The sequence below is a fragment of the Branchiostoma lanceolatum genome, chromosome 4 (assembly GCF_035083965.1).
Source record: "Branchiostoma lanceolatum isolate klBraLanc5 chromosome 4, klBraLanc5.hap2, whole genome shotgun sequence".
In the NCBI taxonomy this organism is placed as follows: Eukaryota; Metazoa; Chordata; class Leptocardii; order Amphioxiformes; family Branchiostomatidae; genus Branchiostoma; species Branchiostoma lanceolatum.
This window is the reverse complement of record NC_089725.1, coordinates 26,810,126-26,833,733: the sequence shown is the minus strand read 5'-3', so window position 1 is coordinate 26,833,733 and position 23,608 is coordinate 26,810,126. Positions and strand designations below refer to the sequence as shown.

Genomic DNA, 23,608 nt, shown 5'->3' with positions numbered 1-23,608 from the left:
GCTAGACAGCAATTGTGCTGCAACCTAAATTGGATTTGTGTACTAACATACATACTAACATGTGATTTCATAATTGGAATATCATGCAAAATGTACAAGTATGACTGAAAAGACAACAAAACACACAAATCGTGAAAAAGATTTGTTTTTTCTCTTTGAAATTCGTTGAGCGATCTATCACATTTCAGGTTCCAGTGATGTCGCCGCACTAGTGGAATGGGGGTATTACATGTATAGACAGCACATTTCAGACATGTCCTGATCATTTTAGTCTTACATGTACTTTGCAGTGGCAATAGAAAGGTCTTGACATCCTAAAGCTAAGATAAGGAGCTGATATGTGAGAAGACAGGGCAGGCTACCCTGTCAGCTCTGTACGGCCAACATGCAGCTGGTGGGATGGCAAGGGTGCCTACATGCATGGTCCCGGCTCAATGTGGATAAGCTTGTCCATGCATGCTCCCAGGCAGTGCTGGGGAAGCCTCCCCAACTGTAAGCACGGCAGCATGAACAAGGACTTGCATGCACGGTACTGTGTGCTTGTAGACAAGCCTGTCCATGATTGGTCTGTGGCATTTGTGAGAAAGCCTCCCCAATTGTTAGCATGGGCAGCATGGTCATGAAGAAGCCCTTTAATGCATGTTACTGCACCCTTGCAAACAAGTGAGCCCAGGCATGTTGCCAGGCCTTGCTGGAAAAGGGTTATCAATATACTATTACCATGATAGCTACTCTAGCTTGTTGACACTTTGCAGACTTAATACAAGGGGAGAGGACAACAGAGGAGAGAAAATAGTAGAGGAAATCGTCTCACTTCATCCTGGAGTGTCTACCCGCCCGTTGGATATACTGCTGCAGGTACAGGAAGGTGATGGAAAAATGTAAATGTACTGAAGACATCTGACCTTGAAAAACCTAGGGAATCATTTGGAATCAAAAGCAAAGGACAGACATGGACTCTGTTGACAGCAAGTACCAAAGAAGTCTGACACAAAACAGTAACAGAGGGATCAAGTCAAGTCAAGTATGGTTAGCTTCTTAAGGGCCTTAGAGATACAAGATTTAACTGACCCTTTGACAGAAAAAAGTCATTGGTCTGCTTTCATTACCTTTTGTATTAGATTTTGGGCAACCTTAGTGGAAGAGACTGTTTAACATTCATTTCATGCATTATTTTTATCAAATATACAGAAAGTTAAATCTCAATTTCAGGGCTGTCTATTTTGTACAGATTTTTCCTAAACTGTGTCAAAACATAAGGAGAGAGTCATGCATTAGAACATTGCTCCATGTCTATAGGGTACCTGCTGCTCCATAAAGTAGATCTCTGCCTTGGTCCTCTCCTCAGGACTGACTGGGATCCCATCGATGATGGTGAGGTGGGGCATGCGGTATACCAACATTGGGCGGTGCATCAGCCGTCGAGACACCTGTCAATAACACACAGCATTGTTTAACCAAGAGAGAACATAACATTTCCGACTCTTATGTCATACTGCTGTCATAGTGGGTATTAGAAGGTATGTGTTAGGTAACCAGGTACATGTAATTGTATATCTTCCAATGGGTGCATTATACTATGGTTTTCTTAACCTTCTCCCTGCTGCCTAACACTGCAACCAATACAAATTTGGTGCCAAAAGGTTACTTCAGCAGGGAGAAGGTGAACTTTGTGATTTTCTTCACTTCACTTCACTTCACTTTGCTTCTCTTCTGAATCACTTCACATTACTTCACTTTACATCTGTGCTATAGTGGGCAGAAAAGCGGATTCACAAAAAAGAGCTTTGCAGAACTGAGTCAGCTTACAGATGTGATTTTCTCCTATAGGGCTGTTTAGCCATAGTCAATGCTGTAGGGCTGTTGTGAATTAGGCTTTTACCATGGTCAATACTGACCGACGGAGGCCATTATATATATATAGTGGGCAGATTTCCAACATGTCAACTTCTAATGGAAACAGAATGAGATGTACTTCTCAGTAGACCAGTCAGAAACTTCAAAACGTGCACTCACAGGGTTGCTGACCACCGACAGCTCGATCAGGTTGGGTAGACCCTCCAGCTTCTCCAGCTCTGGGATTTCCTGGGGGGGGGGGGAAACCAAGAGTTACTGTCATGACTGATGAAGAGTAGCTACTGTATATTCATTTATCTTTTATGGTACTTAATCTTTCGGTAAGAAGGGAAAGGAGGTTTTCACTGTATTCTAAGTTTGTGGTTAAAACAATTCTGTGGTACAGTAGCAATACAATGGAAACACATATTCATAGTACATGTATCATGATTTCACGGTGGGCAATTCAATACAAAAACTGCAAAAACAAAACCATTTCAATATTTACAGTATATCACATACTAAACTTCCCAATCACTGCTCATTACTCAAAACACCCAAAGCAAGACTCCAAACTAATCTCAATACACTGGTTGTACTTGTTCCCTCCTGTATTCTGTTCATGTCCTGGTAAAGTCTCTGTAAGTTCTCCAGGTACATGTAGGACAGGTGTGAGAAGTCCTTAAGTCTTTTGCATTGTTTATCTTATTACCTGAATGTTTAACCTTCATTGACATCCAAATAAGGAGCAGTAATGGTACAATAAGACTGTCTGTATTCAATGCTCCCACCTGTATTCTGTTCATGCCCATGTAAAGTCTCTGTAAGTTCTCCAGGTAGGACAGGTGTGAGAAGTCCTTAAGTCTTTTGCATTGTTTATCTTATTACCTGAATGTTTAACCTTCATCGACATCCAAATAAGGAGCAGAAGGGTTACAGTAAGACTGTCTGTACTTTAATGTTCCCACCTGTATTCTGTTCATGCCCATGTAAAGTCTCTGTAGGTTCTCCAGATAGGACAGGTGAGACAGGTCCCTGAGTCTTTTGCATTGTTTATCTTATTACCTGAATGTTTAACCTTCATCGACATCCAAATAAGGAGCAGTAGTGGTACAGTAAGACTGTCTGTATTCAATGTTCCCACCTGTATTCTGTTCATGCCCATGTAAAGTCTCTGTAGGTTCTCCAGGTAGGACAGGTGAGACAGGTCCCTGAGTCGGTTCTCCTCCATGTGCAGCTCCTGCAGGTTCCACTGGTTGATGAAGGAGCCCTCCGCCAGAGCCTTGATCTTGTTCCTGTCCAGCACCAGCTCACGCAAGTCCTGCAACCCCTCAAGACCTTCCACTTTGGTGATCTCGTTACCTGGGGATCCAAGTGATGGTTAATATAGGTACAGTACTGTTTAACTTGGACAACACAATTTAGAGATCAGGCATATCTTGCAAAATATTATATACATGTCATATATATGACACTGACAGATCTAAATTAGGAAATTACCATGTCAATATCAATGGCAGAACCATGGACAGCATTCCTAGAAGTTACTTACCAGAGAACTAACTTGTGACTAATGCAGCAAAACTGTGTCCTGACAATCTTACATTAAAAAGAACATATTTCTGATCAACTAACCTTGAAGGAAGAGAGCCTTCAGGCCAGTCAGCCTGCTGAGTTGTAGTGCAGCCATGTTAGAGATGTTATTGTACCTGTGTATGGGCAAATCACAAAGTGGGCAAATCACAAAATGGTTTCAATTTCCCACACATGCATATCCTGCAACTTGTACTCCAGGATATCCTGCAACTTCCAGGTGTTATAAGACTAAGAAATACTGTACTCTAACACAATTCAAGTTTGGACACATACAAAACTGCCAAAAAAGACAGCAGAAAAACACAAATACTTGCTGTAACATTCACATTGGTATAGGGATCTGCTTGTAATGGCTCACCCCAAGTGGAGGACCTCCAGGTTCTCCATGAGCGGAGTGAAGTTCTCCGGAACGTACTGCTCCACCCCTGGGCGGGGGATGCCGCTGATGCCAGCTGCCGTCACCGTCACCCGGGTGGGCTTCAGGTGCTGGGAGCCCTTAGGGCGCGCCACCACCGACTCGATGTGGTTGTGATTCAAACACAACACCTGCGCAGCCGTAAATAGTTTCATCAGGTGGGTAAATCAATACATACTGGGTTCTTAGCTACTACCACTAGCTACTTGAAAAAGCATCATGCTTCACCTCAATTGAGGATGAATGCTTTACCCTTTACCCTTAGCTACACAACCAATGATTTTTTTTCTGCCGACATTTCTGTAACCTTTGACAACACCTGTACAGCAGTAAATAGTTTAATCAGGTTGGTAAATTAATATGTACTTGGTTCTTAACTACAGAACTAATTAGATTTTATTTGCGAACATTTCTGTAACCTTTTGGCTATACCTTCCTCAGGGCATAATGGTGGGCTTTCATTAAGTCCAGTGGAAGGTAGCTGAAAGGTTACAGAAATGTCGGCAGACAAATTGTATTTGGTTGTGTCGTTAGGAGCACAGTAAATAGCACATTTGCAGGCTTGCAAAAACATACATCAACTAGACTGGCCGTCATTTGCTTTAAGAGCAAATTCAGGATGTTTCGCCCATACTCGTCATGCAAGAAGTGGGCTGTCCCACAATAACTCCTGGGCAAATCCAACTTTCTGCATAATTTATGCAAATGAGGTCCTCATGAGCATAAGTTATGTCCAGGTGCTTTCACCTTTCCTACATATACCTACATGTTGTCACGGTAAGGGAAATACAAGTTTATGCGCTAAGTATGCAAATGAGGTCCTCATTAGCATAATTCATGGCCAGGTGTGATCACCTTTGCTAACGGTACGTACATGTCAAATCTGACATCTGCAGCTTTTCCGGTAAGGGAATTACAAGTTTATGCAAAAATCATGCAAATGAGGTCCTCATTAGCATAATTTATGGCCAGGTGTGTTCGCCTTTCCTAAAGGTACATACACCTCAAAGATGACATCCGCAGCTTTTACGGTAAGGGACATACAACTTCATGCATCGATTATGCAAAGTAGGTCCTCATTAGCATAATTTATGGCCCTGTGTGTTCGCCTTTCCGAAAGGTACCTACATCTCAAAGATGACATCCGCAGCATTTACGGTAAGGCACATACAACTTTATGCATACATTATGCGAATTAGGTCCTCATTAGCATAACTAATTGTCAGGTGTAGTCACCTTTCCTATAGGTACCTACATGTCAAATATAACATCCGTACCATGTAACATAAGGTACATATAACTTTCTGTAATACCATTAGTATAGGTACCCCCTGACATCTGCTTGGTTTTAAGTCCCAGACACGGGGGAAGTGATGGAGGGCTTATGTTACAGTATGACCTAGTTCTTGCTGGCCCCGACAGAAAATAACCAAAAATTGCATCAAAAAATTGCAAAATAAATCATTTTGAAGTAGTGTATGCCAAAAAAAATAATGGGGTCCTTTGGGTAAATATCCAATGCACAACTAAACCAAATTTCAGGTCCTCAGGTTTCAACACCACGGCACTGGAGGCCATAATGTGCGACTTTTGTCTGAAAATGACCAAAAAACCTCCATAAAATCATTTTAAAAACTTATATCAAAATAATTTAAAAAGTGTCTAGGGGTATACACGTACTCTACCTGCATACCAAATTTCAGCTTATTTGGTCGACAGACGACCGAGAAGAAGTGATTTGAAGATTTGACAGGAGAAGAAGGAGAAGAAGAAGGAGAAGAAGAAGGAGAAGAAGAAGAAGAAACCTAACAAAAACAATATGTTTCGTTGGCGAAACATAAAGAAAAGAGTGAGTCACTGAAATATGCAAGACTGACACTGAACAGCTAATGTTTCTAAAAATTCTTAAGTGACACATAATACGTACAAATGAAAATAAAATGCGGTAATCCAGGGATATAGATTCAATTACGATTTTATTTTTCATTTCCTGGACCTGGATGACTAATATTCACAAACGTAATACGTACAAATGTAGTTTTAACATACCCTGAGATTGGTCAGGTAGATGAGTCCACTGAAGGAAGTCAGGTTATTGTGTTCCAGGTTCACACTGAAACAAAATTGAAAGCTTATGTCACGAAACAGGTGGATAAAGATGATTGCTTCTATTATATATCAAATGCCTTTTAGAAAAAAATGATCAGATGTAACATCAAGGCTTTATATAATCAACTTAAGTTTCATTCTGTGACCAAAAGCTTTCTTTGGAAAAATAAAACCTTCCTTCTTTGAAGTGACCTATAAGTTTTCCTTGTACCTTCTGAGGTTCTGGAAGACGTCCACCTTGCCCATGTCGACATGTCTAATGGCCTGGTGAGGCAGGTCCAGCTCACGCAGCTCGTGGAAGTTGGCATGGCCGGTGTGCTCAGCAACAAAGTCCTGCGTCAGTCTGGGAAACGTGGTCACAGAACTCAGTTAACACAGGATCTTGGAAGTACTGTAACTTTGGCGCATCCATTCAAAGTTCATACAGTATCAAAGACTACTGGTACCCAGTCAGTGGCATGCTTTTTTTTCTTCTCAACAATGTAGTCTCTCTGTTTTTCTGAGATCTATCATAGAGTTGAACTCATTGTCATGAAGTACATAAGGGGAATCCTCCCTAGATAGCTTGAAACACCAGGAGCTAGATGTGCTAAGGTTAGGTGTCACAGGTTGGTTGCTGTAATACAACCAGCTGTGGCCACATGCCTGCAAAGCTAGCTCTTTAAGGCGAGGGGCAGTTATACTAGCTATACAATTATAGTGATTACTATTTGAATTGGTCAGCTACCTCCAGGTATCCCATGTTACTACTTAACACCACTATGATGCCTCACCTGCCACCAAATGTGTCCTTGGCTATGCCCCCTTCGGAAGACTCCTGTGAATAAGGTAAAAACCATACTTCAGTTTGACAGCAAAAAGAATACTCATAATACATCAAAATATCAGCACATCAGCAAATATGTAACGTTACATGTATACTTGATGCAATTGATCTTGTCCACTTACAATGGCCACCCCATCCAGGGCCTTGAGTGACTTGAGATGATACACGATGAACAGTCTGTAGTTCTCTGCCTGCTGTGCTACAGGGTTCCCAAACAGATCCAGGATAACAAAGTTGGGAAGGGCCTGCAACAGAAAAAAATACTTGAGTAAGGCAAGAAGTAAGACTTTAAATAAAAGCAGGCAACTATCAGATTATCAACATCCATGTGCAAGCATGTCTTACTCTTGTGAGAATGGGAATAACAGACAATAAACCGGATAGAGAATGTGTGTGAGTGATGCTTTTAAACCAAAAATAACATGCATCTTGACGATCATGTAAGGTGCAGGGTCTGATACAACAATAACAGTCCATTCAAGTCAGGTCCCGTATTGTGAATTTTAGAATTTTGCTGTGATCTTATCACACTGTCAACAAATGTTTCGTCTTCCATTATGTCTTACTACTACATTGTATACAGCAAACTACTGTAATGCACTTGATCTTCACGGTAGCAAAATTTCGCAGTGTAAGGAAAATGGACATTTTCATTGAACTTTAACTTTGCGGCGGCGGCAAGTGATCTACAGAACGGCTGTGTGAAGGAATCATAAATAATTACAACTTACAGTTTTTCACAGTGATGATAAGTTCTCGGTACAGAGGTGACAGTGAAAATAAAGTTACAGTGAAAGAAACAAGAATTACAGTATTGTGAAATTTAATTGCAGTGAATTAACAGTACCTTGAGATGAAAGATCTCCCTGATGTTACAGATGTTGTTGTTGCCCACATATAGCTCGATCAGGGCTGTGGCCTTCTGTAGTCCATGGAGGGAGTTGACCCTGTTGTTCTCCACAGACAGATAGTGGAGCTGGGTTAACTTGTCCAGACCTGCTCCGTCCAGGGACACTATTCTGTTACTGCCCAGGGACAGTCTTCTTAACCTCACAAGCTTGGAAAGACCTGGAAAAGGCAGGGAAATTTTACTGCAGGCCTTTCAACAACACTGTATCATATATTAGAAAAAAAACCTCAACGGTGTTGGCATGATACATACATAAGTTTTAACTTCATCCAGCACAAAAAGAAAGATGTTTCATCAAATCTTTGGCCTTGTCCATCGGCCTCAGGAATTTGAACCACTTTCCGTCTCTGTTGGATGAGGTGAAAAAGGTGTTATGCTTGCTGAATCTTAAGTCAAACATGATTCCACATGCACCTAACATGCAAGCTTAAGCTGTACATTTGTGGTAAACGGGAGCTCAAAGGTTTTTACAACTTTTGAGTGAAAACTTGATCTCCTCAGACAAAACCCCACCCCCTATTGTATGTGATGTCCTTTAGAATCTGTTGTGAAAATGCCACCTAACCTAGAGCTGCTTACAACTTGTCACTATCTACTGACCTTCCAACCTAGTCAGACAGTTCCCCTCCAGACTCAGCTCCTCCAGCTGCTGACAGTTGTCCAGCCCCTCAATACGTGTGATGTCGTTGTCGTTGAAGGACGCCCATCTCAAGTTCTCCAGTTTCTCTAGGTTGGACAACTTGCTGATGTGCTGCCCATCCAAATTCAAGGTTGTCACCTGGATTTGCAAGGACAATAAACATTATATTAGGTGATTGAAACATTTATTTCTGACACTAAAGATTCAACTTTAAAAGAGCAGAGTATTTTCAAACACTGGCCCTAAGCCTTTTGGTGCAGGGGGATTTTTTCTCTCCCGGACTAGCAAGTAACAGACATCTAACATGATACCATATGTAATCAAAACCTCTACACCTTACCAAAAAGTTCAATTTCAAGTTCTACATCTGTAGTCTAGCCAGGGATATACATATCAGGTATAACTTTGACCGACATTTTGGGTCTGTAGAAGGTTTGGCGGATAATGTATTGTATTTCTAAATACGTATTTCAGAGTACAGAAAACATAGACTGCTATCACAGGATTTTTGCAGTTCTAACTGACCTTATTGTACCAGAAGCTGTCCTGCTCCCCTGCGCGGTCGGGCTTGTTCCTGCTGACCTGGGTCAGGATCTGTGCGTACGGCGCCAGGCTCAAGCTGCGCGGCCGTAACTGGTCCGTCCTGGAGTGGGCCAGTAATGACACCTGGCAGGAGAGCAAAATAATGTTGAATGTTTTAATACTAGAGACACAGAAAGATGTTGGGGTGGACAGTTGTTAAATTTTCTGACCTGCAGGCTTTTCTGACAATCCTCTAATCCAAGAAAAAAGCCATCTAGTCAGAAAAATGTCTATCCCAACATCTGATTGAAGATTATTAAAGGTGTTCAGTTATACACTTAGAACATACTGCCCACATGTTAGAAATTCTGTCAAGTACATGTAAAACAGACTGAAGATACATGATTGTATTTTCAAAGAGTAAGAAGATTGACCTGTGATATTCTTGAGCCTGCCGCCAGTCTTAGTGCTGCTGTTGCCTCTGCTTCTGTCACTGTGACACCGTTAAGCTTGGTCAGGGACTTCAGTCTGCCGATGGTTCTTAATCTGAGGTCATCAGGCTGAGGAAACATGGGATATTCAGAATGGATGCCAATATACTGTACAAACTTTGTATATGGCAAGTACGGTACCAGTGGGCTAGTCCCTACTGTAGTGCTTGGACAACTGTATGGCCTAAGAGCTATAGAAATGGAGGTGGTCACCTATACACTGAAAGGTGTGGGAAGGATTTGAATCAGCTTAATAGCAAGCATAGGCTAGTCTTGTTTGAGAAAAGTTGAAGAGATTTTGACTTTGCTGCAATCAAGTTGTTCAGCTCTATCAATCTAGAAATATATGAGGAATTGATGAAGATACAAAATCACTACATACATACAGAAGACAGAATTGTAAAACGCTGAGATGTCTACAGCTGAGACCTGCACTGTACTTTTTGTACCCACCTTCTGCCATGGATTCTGCCTGAGGTCCAGTGAGGTGAGGTTGGGGGTGTGCTTACGTAGGATGGACAGGTCATCCCTGGTGTTACTCAGCTCATTCCAGCTGATGTCCAAAGTCTTCAGGCGAGACAGGCCCTAGGAAACAGGATATTGACATATTCATATTCCTTTACATTAACATGGGAAAATTCTGTATCTTTTAAATAGCATTGAACGACAACAACTTAAACAATAGAAGCAAATGATGATACCTTTACACCCTCCAGAGAAGTCAGCTTGTTGAAGCTGGCATCCAGATACTCCAAGTTGGTCTGGAAAGAGGAAAGAAAACAAATCATTAGATTCAAAGCTGACAAACAGTTAATCATAGAATACCAAGTTAAGAACCCCATACATTCTACTTTGCTATAGTTACCTCTAAAATAAAACCGAATTCTGAATATCAGTCTATGTCAGAACAAACAATGTTCCTTACCAAGTGTGCGACATCCTCAAGTTTGTTGAGTTCGTTGAAGCTCACTACAAGCCTCTTGAGGGACGGCATAGAGGACAAGTTCTTGAGCCGGCGTAGACCCTTGGCATGAAGGTTCAGCATCTGAGAAGAAAAAAATTTCCTTATTCTATGAACCTATAAGGACAACAAAAGGGACTTCATCTGTAAAGCATGAATGAGAGCGATCGATAGGTGGAAGCTGGAGCTACATTATTCTACTCCAACCAACATTTTTTGGATTGCTTGATGGTACCAGATTAGAACTTTTACAGCCTGTCACAGCATGAAACACCGCCGCCACAAGCTTAGCACCTAAGGAACAACATGTACCATCAAGTGGTGTGGAAAATTCTGGTTGGCTTGCTAAGTGTACACCATAAAAATTATTAATAATAGCAATCATTTACTCACAGTGACTGCAGGTAAGGATGAAGCTTTGGTTATCTTCAGGATCAGGTCCTCTGTCAACTCCAGTAATCTATGGGGTAAACAATGGTCATCATCAGGGCTCAAGATGAAGGACAACATAACATTGAAACTGTCATGATATCTGACCTGAATGGAAGTAAGATATTCAACATTGTGGTACAGCACATATGCAATAAAGGAATATCCTTGGCTAATACTTATGACTTAAAAGCACTGAACATGAATATAGTACCATGCAAGCTTAATCTGTTTAACTGATTTTCTAGTTAACAATCATACACTTAATCAGCAGTTCCTTTTTTTTAAAACAGTGTCATGAAAGAAGTTAAGAAAATGATCAAAATCTTACATTGAATGACGAAACAACAAATTAAAATATCTTCCAGACTAGAGATTATTTGCTTTTCACCTTGGCCTAGGAGTGATCTCTGGCTTCATCTGTAGGACATCATCGTCCACCTCTGGGTCCTGAGGGAAGAAGGACTGCTGTGCCTGGGGTTGGGCCTTGTTCTCTGTAGTACTGCTGCTGGTCACAGTCCCTTCACTGCTCACTGAGAAAGGGGATCTGGGCTTTTGCTATGGGACACATAAATGAACAAAAGGGATCAAAACAAAATTCAAACATAAAAGTATTAAAAGAGTTGCACAATGATTGTAATATCAACAAAAAACTTGTAGAAAAACTTGTAGAAAAAATATAAACAACTTGCAATTTGGCAAGCTAAAAGACTATAGGATTGGTACTACAATGTATAAATTATAGATTGCAGGAAATAAGAAAAAAGCCGGTCAGGCCAGGCCTGAAACAAATTTCTAACTCGTATTCCCAACATTAGGTACATTCAGTTAAGCTGCACTATCTTCTATAACAAACATATACATTACACACTTTCATGTCAATGTGTACACACACAGTAATCCAAGACGTCTTGATCAACATTGTCATCAAATCTATCCCCAAATAACCCCATCAGGGGTAAAGTAGTAGAGGAGGGGAGGCCCCAGGCCTTTGATAAGGTAAATTCTGCAGACTGGAAAGGCTGCTTACCCTTGTGATGTACTCGAAGTCAATGACATACTCAGGCATAACCAGCTCGTGGTCAAACACGAACCACTCACACTGCCGACCGCTGCATTCACACTCTGTATGGGGACCTCCTGAGTTCAGGATACTACTCACAACATCTGGGCACACAGGAGGAAGCACACACATTAACAATGTAGGTAAAACCTGGTGGCAAGTCTCATTTATTGACTACAAAGGCTTTAAGTTCACAGGGATTTCATTTTGCAGTCTGGAGAAAACAGTGTTGGTTTCAAGTCGGTGGAGAAAATAGTAGCAAAAGACATAACATATTCTACTGGTTTTAAGGTCCCAGTGAAGAGTTCCTTGTACAAACTGCAAACATAAATCCTATGGCAACATTTCCCCTTTTACTGTATTAGTAAAGTGAAATATCTTTAACATAATCATTGTAAAGTGGTAATAGTGCATACCTTTCTTTGGACTTTGTGGGTCTTCCTGCTTTCTTGGTCTGAATACTGAATCTGCTTCTGAGTAATTCTCCTTGCATATGCTGTAAGAGGACAAAAGTACAAAGTTAAAGAAACTACAGTACAGATCTTGTTTAACTTCCCATCCACACGCGTGCCACACGAGTTTGAAAGTCGTGCCAATCTCGTGCATAAGTCGTGGCACACGAGATTTCATCTCGTGCAAAAGTCGTGCGATTCCAGATTAAAACGCGTTCCATTCTCGTTTCAATCTCGTGTGTATGCGTGTACACGCGTTTCATTTATGCGTGCGAGCTCGTGTACGAAGTTTTGGGCGGAGCTCACACGCGTGTGGCGGGCCTTTGAACTGTTCAAGACACGCCTATCGCCCGGCCTGCGGCCTTACTTATACATATTGTATGGACGTTCGAATCTAAAACCAGATTTCCTATAATCAACAAGCGTAACAAAATCATAACAGATAACTGTGTTATTGACCTGAAACTAAAGGAAAAATTGCTCGAATAAAAGTGTTTTGAGCTGCGGCAAACCGACGTAAAATTAGCCTAAGTGCCAGCCTTTTTAGCTTCCGTCCGCTACACAAGCTCCGCTGCGCTAACCCAAGCTCCGCCGGGAGCGGAAGATAGAACCCCGGCGAAATTCTCCTTACCCCGGCCGGGAACCAGACTCCACAGACCCCTCCCAACCCGCGGGCCGTTTTACGATCCGGCCGGTGGATGACATTAGGTTCATCCCCATTTTTTAGTGGTTGTGTAGAATCTATCTTTTTCTTAGCAAAATCTTTGCACTGCTGGTTTAATAACGAGTTTTATTCAATTCGCAGTGTCGCAATGGCACACCGGAAGGGAGACGCCCTGAGCCCGAGGGGAGGCCGTTCCACTGCCGGAAAAACATTATCATTCACCATATCATTATGGCCTGCTCAGTAGAAAGTATTAGTTGATATGAATAGAGTTGGATCTTGTTTGTGGTAACTTGAATATGACCAAGTTTGTGATATTTTGTCGGGTTAATTAGTTTGGTAGAAACGATGTGCAAAATGATTGAAGAATTTACTGTATGAATAAAGTTGGCTAGTATTTACAGTAATTGAGATAGGATCAAGGGTGTGTTGTTCCAAGCAGGTATATAAAACCTCCTTGGTTGTTCTTTGGTAAATTCGTTGAACGCTATTTGGCCCCTTTTTCGAAATTATGCGGCGATAGAGAAGATTAAATATAGTTCAGAACATTGTTACATCAAAGAGTCGACGCGGCATTGTGGCGATATGTCGATGTCCCTCCCCACATCATGTTTAGAGTGCGAGTACCATAAGACTGGTCCAATTCAATTTTCAACTCAATTTTATTTATTAGAAATGAATAATTAAATGTTCAAACCTTACCACCTTTCACTTCACTGTCACGGGCTGCAAAGCTACGTACCCCGTGACTACATAAGTAACAGTACAATCCTTGTACGTCTTTCCAGAATAACCGGCACTGTAATCGACGAAGAATGTGCGAAAATGCCCGTCCATACAACATTTGCCGGGAACAGATCGCTGCGTTTATGATAGTGAGGTTGGCAATGTTCCCTTCCTTTGTAGCATGCTGCAACGCGTGCTATAAAACACACGCAACTCCACATGTTCTTTCTCCCTATAACCTCCTTGTTCTGGGATATTATTGCGTAACACGCGGCTGGGCAACAATTCCTATGGATTCTCCCATTGATTCTTCGGTGACCAATAGCAGGACTTTGTTCATACCCGGTGAAGGACAGAGTGAAGGATAAACTCCTTCGTGATTGGCTGTTAAAGATTGAGCTGACCGGGCGCGCGGCAGTCGCAGACAGCGCGGCGACAGGCGGCAAGTTCCTCAAAGGGGGCTACCTGTCAATCAAGAGGGAATATCGTGGGAACATGCTAGTAGTGTATCAAACATCAATCATTTCGAGAATCACGTGCGCCGTCCGGCGGCTTCACTGATAAATTTGTAAATATGCGTCACATAATCTGTGTTATCTGTGTTATAAATCTATCCAGAGACAAATCTGATTTTTGAAAACTGCTTACTAGTTTGTATATTTTTCTTTTGGTCCCAGCAAATTCTTGAACAATACCAGAGTATTGTAGACTGTAGAAAGTAGTCCCGCTCGCGCCGTCGACGTTGTTTTGTTATGATGTACAGGTCACCGACCTTTGGTTTACGTTGTTCCATGTCGTTTCGGCGAGTTGTCTGGCAGTTCTTTTTTTCATGTTACTCATTTATTTTTACTTTGTCGTTGCAACCAGACATGCATGCGGACATGCATGCAACTATTATTCTTCTAACTGTCAGTAGATCGGGGTAGATGTTTATTTTGCCTCGCGTGGCAGTGTAGAGTCCTTTCTCACACTAACCGGCCATTATCGGCAAAAGTGCCAGCCCCCGGCTATTATCCACAGATTATCAACAAATACGTAACAATGAGGGCTAACACGTGTCCTACAAACTCTAGGATTATAAAAAAAAAGTGTACGGTCCAAACCGCGCCCAACGTGCTTTCTATCGGAAAATACCAAACCGGCAATCCGGAAGTTCACACCGGCCAGGCCGTAATTTTGAAAAATTTCTCAGTTACTTTCACAAAACTATTCAAGCATTGCAACCAACACATATTTTAATATCATGTTCTATATCTATCTGGCGTGTTAATTCAATGAAACCTTTTACACTGCAGCGTTGAGAAAAAAGTGCCGAGAATCGGCCCTTTCAAATGAAACCTTCCCCTACGCCCTTACTGCAACGTAACGCTCCCGCAGCGGGGTCTCCAAACTAGACGTCAATCAAGTTTGCCAGATTTGCGTAAACGCGTGTAGCGACCGCACAAGATTTTTAATTAGGCAGCCACACGCGAGGCAGCTCATTAGCGAACGCGATTGGCACGACTTTACATCGCGTGTGGCACGAGTTTGGCACGAGATGTAAACGCGTTTCAAATGCAAGCCGCACGACTTTCGCACGACTTTTGCACGAGAAACAAACTCGTGTGAAACGCGTGCAAAGGGAAGTTAAACAAGATCTGTACTGTACATTGTACATCATGCTGGCCCAGAAAGTATCTCAGCATCAATGCTTTTTTTACTAAAATGCGTATAAGAAATAGACAAGGCAAACTACCTAGAAACAAAGAGATATTATCTATAGCCCAACAAAAATATACATGTATAAGATGAGGCAAAAATATATGTCAACTTACGACTTGCTGTCGTTGGCAGGGGAACTTTTGCCCATGTACACTTTGCAGACAATCAATTGTCCTATAACACAGAATATCCATTTAATGGAGAAACATGTTTGCAATGACAGAGATATCCCTGCAAATACGGAGAAGCAAAATTCGATAACATTCAGACTGACATAGGTCCAAATACATATTTTCCACAGTTAACTACCCTAACCACCAAACAACTTATTGGAAACAGGACAAAAAAAAGGATGAATTCTTTTCATGATTCTACACCAAACACATACGCCATGGTTAATAGCATCTTGGAGGACTAATCAAAGATAGCCACTATGACAAATCAGCAGTTATACTCTGTTAACCTTTTCCCTGCTAACAATGTAACCAATACAAATTTGGTGCCAAATGGCTACTTCAGCATAACGTTTATCAGGAGCCCTATAGACCACATGACCCCACCGTACCATGTCTGAAAGGACAGGAGTCTGCGGCAGCTCTGCCCTTGGCCACCTTGAGGTGGAAGTCTATCCTGTGCTGCTCAGCCAGACTCAGGCTGTTGGACAGGGGGATGGCACCGTCTCGATCCAGTTGCTATAATATAAGGGAAGGGAAGATGACACCATTATTAGAGCATTAGGTTAACTACCTGCCACGCTATGAGGTAGTTTACCAGGTATGCAATACAAACAAACAAACAAACCTGCAAACTTATGTACATATGGCTGAAAAACTAATGGCTGGAAATTATGGGGCAGGATTTTACTGTGATTTCCAACACAAGAAGAAGTAGGATCTACCTAGTAAATTTTTGACTGATCAGCACCAGTCTAGCAATGAGCAATTCACTCAAGTGCCCAACAAAGACTTGCACAGGTCACAGTTAAGTCCTGCTTCAGAATGAATTCTACCAACAAGAGATGAGCTTTTAAGCTATCGCTGGAAATCTAGACATATGTTACCTAATGTAAATAGTTCCTTTAGGGCTTTATGATAACAGTTACTGTGAATGCATTTCCACCTACCTGATAGGTGTGTGCATCCATGAACCCTTCCTCCAGGACTCTGTGAGGATCAGTGCCAGCCCCCGGCAGCTCAGGGTCCCACACGTAGAACAGGTACTCCAGGTACTTCTTAAAGGTGTTTGTCCTGTCAAAATATATAAAGTTGCCTTGAGATGGGGTACATGGACTGATCCCACTGGGTTGCAACTTGTATTGCATGTGTATGAAATAGCCACCACAAGAAGAATAGCCCGTCTGAAAGTCATATGTGGACAAGTTTACCAGTTCTATTTTCCCATTATGTTGGAAATTACAGTTTAATCTTTAGCACATGGAAGTACATTGTAGCTGTTTGGCTACAAATTCTTAATTGGTTATGGGGTTAGGCAGCAGGAAGAAGACTAATCCTGCTAATCTAGTCTATGAAATGTTGTTGAACATTTAAATTGCCAATTTTTACATTTCTAAAGATTAAGTAGTATTACACAAGATCTAGATGTTTTGTCTGAAAGAAACAGTAGCTATAGAAAAAACCTTCTCACTTGTTGGTATAAGCGTTGTCTGACTTGTCGGACAAGGCTGCTGTGAGTTTCTCCTCAAACCTGGTCCTGAGGATGCGGTTGTGCACTCTGGTGATGCGGTGGATCTTTATACCCAGAATGCCCTGCCCCTTGTAGTCTCCTGCACAGAACCTGGACAGGATCAGGTCATGGCAGGAGTTGAACCTGCGGGGGAAAACTCAGGTTAGTCAGACTAAAGGCTAAGCAACCATCAATCATCTGCTCAGTATTACCTGCAGGAAAAACTCAGGTTAGCCAGGCTAGGCAATGCAACCTTTGATCAGCTGCTCAAAAGATTGTCCATTTTCACCAAGACGCTCCACACTACAAGGGATTCACTTATAGGGCTTGAAATACTTTCTGCAAATCTTATTTGCAATTTGAATAATTTTTTTACCCTTTTAAGCTGTAAGTTACCTACAGGTGGGTACTTCAAGCCCTGACTTACATTTTTGACAGAGATAATACCTGATCAAGGGCATCTTACAAAAAGTTACATCGAAAAATATAGACATGTTGTGGCGAATATAACCAAAGCACAATAACATTGACATAATGGTTTCCCCTACAATACTGCAGGTCACTGCTAGAATTTCATATCTCATCACACATGGAAGCTACTTTTAGAACTCACCACACATCCGTAGACCTGCCGTCTTCAAACCTCACGTTTCCTCCCGTCTCCAGCTCCGTCACCAGTCTGCGAACTGTCTGCTCTGACACAGACTTGATCCTACAGCAACTGTCTTCATAGAACTCCTCAACCCTGGAACATTACATACACTAATATCAGCATCATGATAATGCATTGTGTCAGAGAAATACATGTACATTTTAGTATTCAACTTATTGTCGAGTACTACTATCAAGTAAACACGACCAGTCAGTGGTTTCTATACTCATGTGTTTATCGGCTTCCATGCCTTCTTTAGTCAAACTACACCATTCACAGAATACCATAAATCTTAAAATATTCGCAGTGGCTTTATGCTTTCTTGTTTTTGCAGTGACATCTTCACAACGATACCATCACATCACAAGCCACACAGATTTTGTCAGTTATACACTCGGGGCAAAAAAGACCATCGTGGAAATGGTACAGACGAGAAGGCTGAGGTGGTTTGGACACGTCATAAGACGACCCCCACAAACACTAGTGTACAAAGCCTACAGCAAGAAGTTCGCTACCCCCAGACCCCGGGGAAGACCACCGAAGAGATGGAAAGACCAAATTGTGAAGGACACGGGCTTTAACAGTCGGGAAGCAGAGGCTAGGGCAAGGGACAAGACTGCTTGGAGGATCCTCCTGGAAAGCAAGGGGCCAGTTTCTGGCCTGAGCACGTAGGCAGGCAGGCATACACTCTGTGCGCCCAATATGAACTTAAAACAACCCATTCCATAAAAATCAAATTCCTTCATACTTTTAAAAATGGTACTCACTCCTTGAGTCTTTTCTCCCATGTCATTAGCCGCTGTTTAACAGCGCCCATCTTGGCCTTAAGCTGGTCCACTCTTTTCTCCTTCTCTCCCTCCTGGTCGCTCTCTGTTCCACTCTCCTGACCATCCTCTCCTTCATCTTTCACTTTCTCCTTCTCTACCTCCTCCTTTGGGGAGGGAGCACCCAGAGCTATCTCCTCCAGATCCCTTTCCACCTAATGACAGGCACATAATTTACAATAAACCACAAGGCATTTGTAGTGTCTATAGTGTGACAACTCAAGGGGCTTGAAGACAATAGTCACAGTAGACAGCTGCAGGTGATCAATATAGACAGAGTCATCATCAGGTCAATGGGAGAAATAATCTAAGGGACTACCAAAAAGTGGCCACAGTGGCCAGGTGGTCCTTATACAGAGTACAGAGTACAAAGACGGTTACTGTTTGACTATTGAAAGACTAGACAGATTTTGAGAAGTGATGACATGTATGCTATACACATAACGTGAAATGCACTGTAATCATTGACCAGAGGTTTAATTTCTACATTATCAACATTTTGTTCCTTTCTATCAACTTACAGATTTGATGCAGAACTGAAGCGCCCTCATCCTCTCGTGTGGGAGCTGCAGGAGGCTGTGTTTCTGCTGCTGAAGCCTGTTCAGCATGTCCATCATGTTGCGCTGGATGGTCTTGACTCGCATGTTGTAATACATCTTCTTCTTCACAACTGTAGTCTGGGGTGTTGAATTCACAAATACATTTAACTTCCAATCTATTTACTTACTTTTGCTTTTCAGCCAGGGTGGCTAACTCAGTGTCTAGGTGCCAATTTCTAGTAAGCCCCTGATATGACATTACTGAAGAACATTAACAGCACACTGGTTACAGCTAATCATAGGTTTCATGATCAAGATAGAGTGTTGCAATAATTCACCATAAACAATTGATCTATAACTAGTAAACACACTTACAAGTAATAAGCAATCATAAAATTGAAAAACTACACACATGTATGCAGTAAAAGAACCCAACAGATTTATTGAGAATAATAGAGATGACCCTGCAGTGTGCTTAGCTATAAAAGCGAGCTGAAGTAAAGTCACATTGCACCATCAGCTAACAAAACAGCACTACACATCGTCTCTAGCACTACCCTACATGAGTTCAATGAAAGAACAAGAAGAGGATGCAGTGCAAACCTCTGCTAGATCCTTGAGAGCCTTGCTGGAGACATCGAAAGCGTCTAGCCTGGTGATGTTGGGCAGGTGGTACAGGATGTGTGTGGAGTAGTTACACAGTAAGCACACAGGGTTGGGGTGGTACTGGGGGTCCTTCAGACCCAGGGACTGGAGGAACTGCAGACGGATCAGGTTGGTCAGGTCCTGGGGAATACATAATATTACACACATCATGATTGTGCAAACACTTTCTCATATTGGTTAGATTCTGGGAGTTCATAAAAGACACAAACAATTTCTCCTTATAACACTTTCGTTGTTAGAAGGAAATGTTAAAGACAAACCAAAAAATGCATGAGAAGTCTCACATTTTTATCACAAACATCTTGTCATCAACTAGTAACATCTCAGGGGAACACAAATTCTATTCTACAGCTCTGCCATATGATGCAATTTTTTTAAATGTAGATTTTGAGTGGTATCAAATATACAACAGAAAACAGATAAAGTTTTACAATGACATCAGCATATTGTTGTAAATTCAGTTCTGTCATATGTAGTATAAAACAAACTACAATTGACAAAAGCCATGGTTCCTTACCTTGAAGGAAGCAATCCTATTGCCAGAGAGGTTCAGTGACTCCAAATTTACAGCACAATCCAAGGAGTGACCTGTGGAAAAGTCAGCTGTGTTACTGGTATACAGTAGTAATAAAAGGAAATATATATTCTCATATTTACCTGATATAGTACTGTACATCGTGAGATATTCAAGGTGTTTCTACACTGCACACATGCGCCCTGTCTTGCATTGCATAACTACAGTTGTTTTAACGATATATCTAAAGCACAGAGAACATTTCTTTTCCCCTAATACTGGAAATATGAGTCCCTTATGAACTTGGAAATCAATTTACAGCACTTGTGTCTGATTACTAGTATGTTACACCAAGAAAATCACGAATACTCACCAATCTTCTCAATAAGATTGTTAGCCAGATTGAGCTCTCTCAACCTGCTCAGTCCCTGTAGTCCCTGCAAATAAACAATGTGGTAGTTTTGAAAAAATAAAAATTATCTGAGTCAATGTTTTATCTATACCTATTTCAATCTACACTTCAATATGCTCATTCACTCTAAATGTCAGTCAGTCTAGTACCTATATATTACAAGTATAGTAAAAATTACAAGTTAAGTTCAAGATGGCTTGATTGTATCTTAAATATGTACAACATTAGTATTCCTATCAAATACTGTAATTCTTGTTTTTCACTGTAACTTTACGGTCACCTCTGTACCGTGAACCGTTGTTACTTTTTATGATTCCTTCACACAACAGTTCTGTAAATCACTTGCCACAACGTGAAGTTAAAGTTCAGTGAAAATGTCCATTTTCTTTACACTGTGAGCCACCGTGAAGTTAAAAAAGAGAATTACAGTATACTCCTTTACATTGATTTTAAAGCTCTAGATATAAGCTACAGCTCTAGATATGAGGACAAGCTCAGAGAATGAAACAGCAATTTGTATTAGCTTAAGAGCAGGCAGAACTATCACTGACAATTAGACTATGTGTACCTCTATCACTGGTATCTTGTTGTCTGAGAGCCACAGAACCTCCAGCCTCTTGAGATTTCCCATGTTTTCTATCTTGGTGATCTCATTGGAGTACAGAAACAACTTCTGCAGGCTGGGATTGGCCTCCAAACCACTGGTTTCCTGAAATCAAAGGTTATATCATTACAGCAGGAACGTAACCTTTCTCAAAATGTTGTACCGTATTAGATTCTCATAATCTAATGCAACATAAGAACTTTGAATGTAGAGGCTCTTTTTGACATCATGTCTCTTTTCCCATGCAGCTTATGCCAACGTGGGTAAATGCAAGGAAGGAGTTCAAGGACAAGACCAGGTATGCCAGGGCAAGAATACACAGTTGGAATGTAATTTTATACATCCCATGTATGTTGGTACTCTGATTCTCCTTATTTACACGACTCTGAATCCCCAGTGTATAATACTGTTAATGTATAATATGTAGCTGGAAGTTGTCCTATACCTTAAGTTTACACTCCGACACCCACAGTTCCTTCAGCTGTGCCAGATGCTGTAGCCCCTCCATTTTCTTGATGTTTTGTCCGTTGATTCTCAGACAGGTCAGGTTCACAAATCTGTCCAGCCCCAACATGCGAGGCATGCCCGAGAAGAACATCTCCAGCTGAGTGGTACTGGTCGCCTGGTTGTCCAGCTTCTGGAAATTCAGCCCATTGGAGATGCACTGTGGGGTGAAAAGAACATCAAATAGCTACCCTATATACATCATCTATTCAAGCATCTATTGTGTCCTATACTGCCAAATAAAAATGTCATAGGTTTGTAGGCTAATGAATCCTTGAAAATGACATGTACTTTCAGTTTGCATTCTGTTTTGGTCAGTAAAACAGGACAGTTATAAGCATAATTCCATGCTTTACTATACTATACAGATGTCAATTTTATTACAGCTGCCTCTAATACTTTACGAGCAGCTAGGACATATATGTTATTGTACATGTATGACACAAGAGACATCATCAAAGTCAATTCGGCATTGCATTTAGATCCAGATGCTGATGTAAAAGATAAGGCAAACAAGGCCATAAATAAGTTATGGCAAGTATACGCATGTGATCCAAATGTTGCATTCCCTGCAAACAATTAGAGTTGAATAAAACATCAATTCTGACAACATAGTCAGGCAATCAATACAAACTCAATCCAGTGGTCTGATCCAATATCATGTCATGCTCCTTATCAAGGTGGCGGACCAATACCAGAAAAACTTATAATAGATATTTACATATCTGTACCTGTTTTTGCTTTGCATTGCATTAAGATCGTTCTTGCCAAGTAAGAACATTGATATATTGAGAAATCCCGTCAATCCCAGCAGCACATCGAACACTTACTATTTCCTTCAGAACATCATCTATCGCCTCCTGTGTGGGTGCGGCCAGCTCATCTTTCTTCGCCCCAGACTTGGTCTCTGCTGCCTGCGCGGCAGTGCGGAACCTGCTCAGGTCCATGGCGGATGATGCACTTTGACGTCACCCACTAAAACATCAGGCCCCAGCTCCCAGGGGGTTGGTGTCTGCTGCTGCAGGTCTTCACCAGTAAATGAACAATGGCTCCCTGGGGCACTGTGCATGGGGTACATAAGCACATTTGTGTTGAGTCTATTTCAGTTGCTACAGAGTCAAATGATTTGAGTAAACAGACATTGGTGTTGATGTCCAGGGAACATAGAAGGCTTTTGCGCAAGGACTCCTTTCGGAAAATTCATTTTCGACTAGGAAATGCTCATCATCACCCTTCATCATTTGGAAAATTCCCAAGGAAAATTCAGCTTCTATTCTGTTGCTCTGGTTTGATATGGGTACCCCGGATTCTTATATGCACAATGTTACAAAGTGTATAGCATTGGGTAGTTATTATTACAACGACCCCATTTGCAACGACCAAGCCAGAAACCACTCTGCTAAATGTCCATCCCATGGCAGAAGCCAGCTCGGCCCCTGACATGCCCCCCTCCCAACGAAGTGACAAATTTGTCATTGACGGGACACTGATTCTCCGTCCCTTTAGCGCCCTCAAATGAAACTAGCAGCATGTATACTTACGTTGTTATCCGCTTCTGCCTCCACTAAGACATTTCCCCCCTTAACTCTGACATTGTCAACGGTTTAGTCAACACTGATCCCACCACTTGATTCTCCTCTCCGCCATCTTGGATGTTTGTTTGGGACGGGAAATAACTCCCGCTGATTGGACTAGAGTACTCACGTGACTAGTGAAAGTGGGTGGGCCCTGTAGTCATGGTACACAAAAGCCAAGGGGTTTCTTACACAAATCAAGGTGGTTCTTCACTTCAAACGGCCTTGCACAAACCACCCTCACTCAACACGTAACGTCTTGCGTATTAGGTGTTATTGTCTAGTAGCAAACCAG

At 41.7% G+C, this 23,608-nt stretch overlaps 1 protein-coding gene across 3 annotated transcripts in view; it reads right to left on the bottom strand.

Moving 5' to 3' along the window:
* The window catches only part of LOC136433744 (leucine-rich repeat-containing protein 9-like), a 27,335-nt gene extending 3,918 nt beyond the window's left edge, over positions 1 to 23,417 (bottom strand). For 2 of the 3 annotated variants that reach the window (XM_066426228.1, XM_066426229.1), the window contains exons 1-34: positions 23,281 to 23,417; positions 22,570 to 22,800; positions 21,681 to 21,899; positions 21,200 to 21,340; positions 20,593 to 20,656; positions 20,223 to 20,293; positions 19,643 to 19,825; positions 19,022 to 19,177; positions 18,444 to 18,655; positions 17,638 to 17,769; positions 16,986 to 17,168; positions 16,465 to 16,588; positions 15,907 to 16,033; positions 15,455 to 15,515; positions 12,215 to 12,294; positions 11,766 to 11,902; positions 11,127 to 11,293; positions 10,700 to 10,766; positions 10,271 to 10,390; positions 10,047 to 10,106; positions 9,799 to 9,930; positions 9,289 to 9,414; positions 8,858 to 8,998; positions 8,293 to 8,470; positions 7,630 to 7,850; positions 6,905 to 7,027; positions 6,730 to 6,773; positions 6,168 to 6,299; positions 5,897 to 5,960; positions 3,791 to 3,978; positions 3,472 to 3,545; positions 2,981 to 3,198; positions 2,017 to 2,085; positions 1,305 to 1,430 (exon numbers count right to left, since the gene is read on the bottom strand). In XM_066426228.1, the coding sequence (XP_066282325.1) occupies positions 1,305 to 1,430; positions 2,017 to 2,085; positions 2,981 to 3,198; positions 3,472 to 3,545; positions 3,791 to 3,978; positions 5,897 to 5,960; positions 6,168 to 6,299; positions 6,730 to 6,773; positions 6,905 to 7,027; positions 7,630 to 7,850; positions 8,293 to 8,470; positions 8,858 to 8,998; positions 9,289 to 9,414; positions 9,799 to 9,930; positions 10,047 to 10,106; positions 10,271 to 10,390; positions 10,700 to 10,766; positions 11,127 to 11,293; positions 11,766 to 11,902; positions 12,215 to 12,294; positions 15,455 to 15,515; positions 15,907 to 16,033; positions 16,465 to 16,588; positions 16,986 to 17,168; positions 17,638 to 17,769; positions 18,444 to 18,655; positions 19,022 to 19,177; positions 19,643 to 19,825; positions 20,223 to 20,293; positions 20,593 to 20,656; positions 21,200 to 21,340; positions 21,681 to 21,899; positions 22,570 to 22,686 (4,257 nt within the window). In that variant the 5' untranslated portion in view covers positions 22,687 to 22,800; positions 23,281 to 23,417. Of the gene's footprint in view, positions 1 to 814; positions 853 to 1,304; positions 1,431 to 2,016; positions 2,086 to 2,980; positions 3,199 to 3,471; positions 3,546 to 3,790; positions 3,979 to 5,896; positions 5,961 to 6,167; positions 6,300 to 6,729; positions 6,774 to 6,904; positions 7,028 to 7,629; positions 7,851 to 8,292; positions 8,471 to 8,857; positions 8,999 to 9,288; positions 9,415 to 9,798; positions 9,931 to 10,046; positions 10,107 to 10,270; positions 10,391 to 10,699; positions 10,767 to 11,126; positions 11,294 to 11,765; positions 11,903 to 12,214; positions 12,295 to 15,454; positions 15,516 to 15,906; positions 16,034 to 16,464; positions 16,589 to 16,985; positions 17,169 to 17,637; positions 17,770 to 18,443; positions 18,656 to 19,021; positions 19,178 to 19,642; positions 19,826 to 20,222; positions 20,294 to 20,592; positions 20,657 to 21,199; positions 21,341 to 21,680; positions 21,900 to 22,569; positions 22,801 to 23,280 lie in introns of all 3 variants that reach the window. The other variant, XM_066426230.1, reaches the window with a different exon arrangement.
* Positions 23,418 to 23,608: the final 191 nt, after the last annotated feature.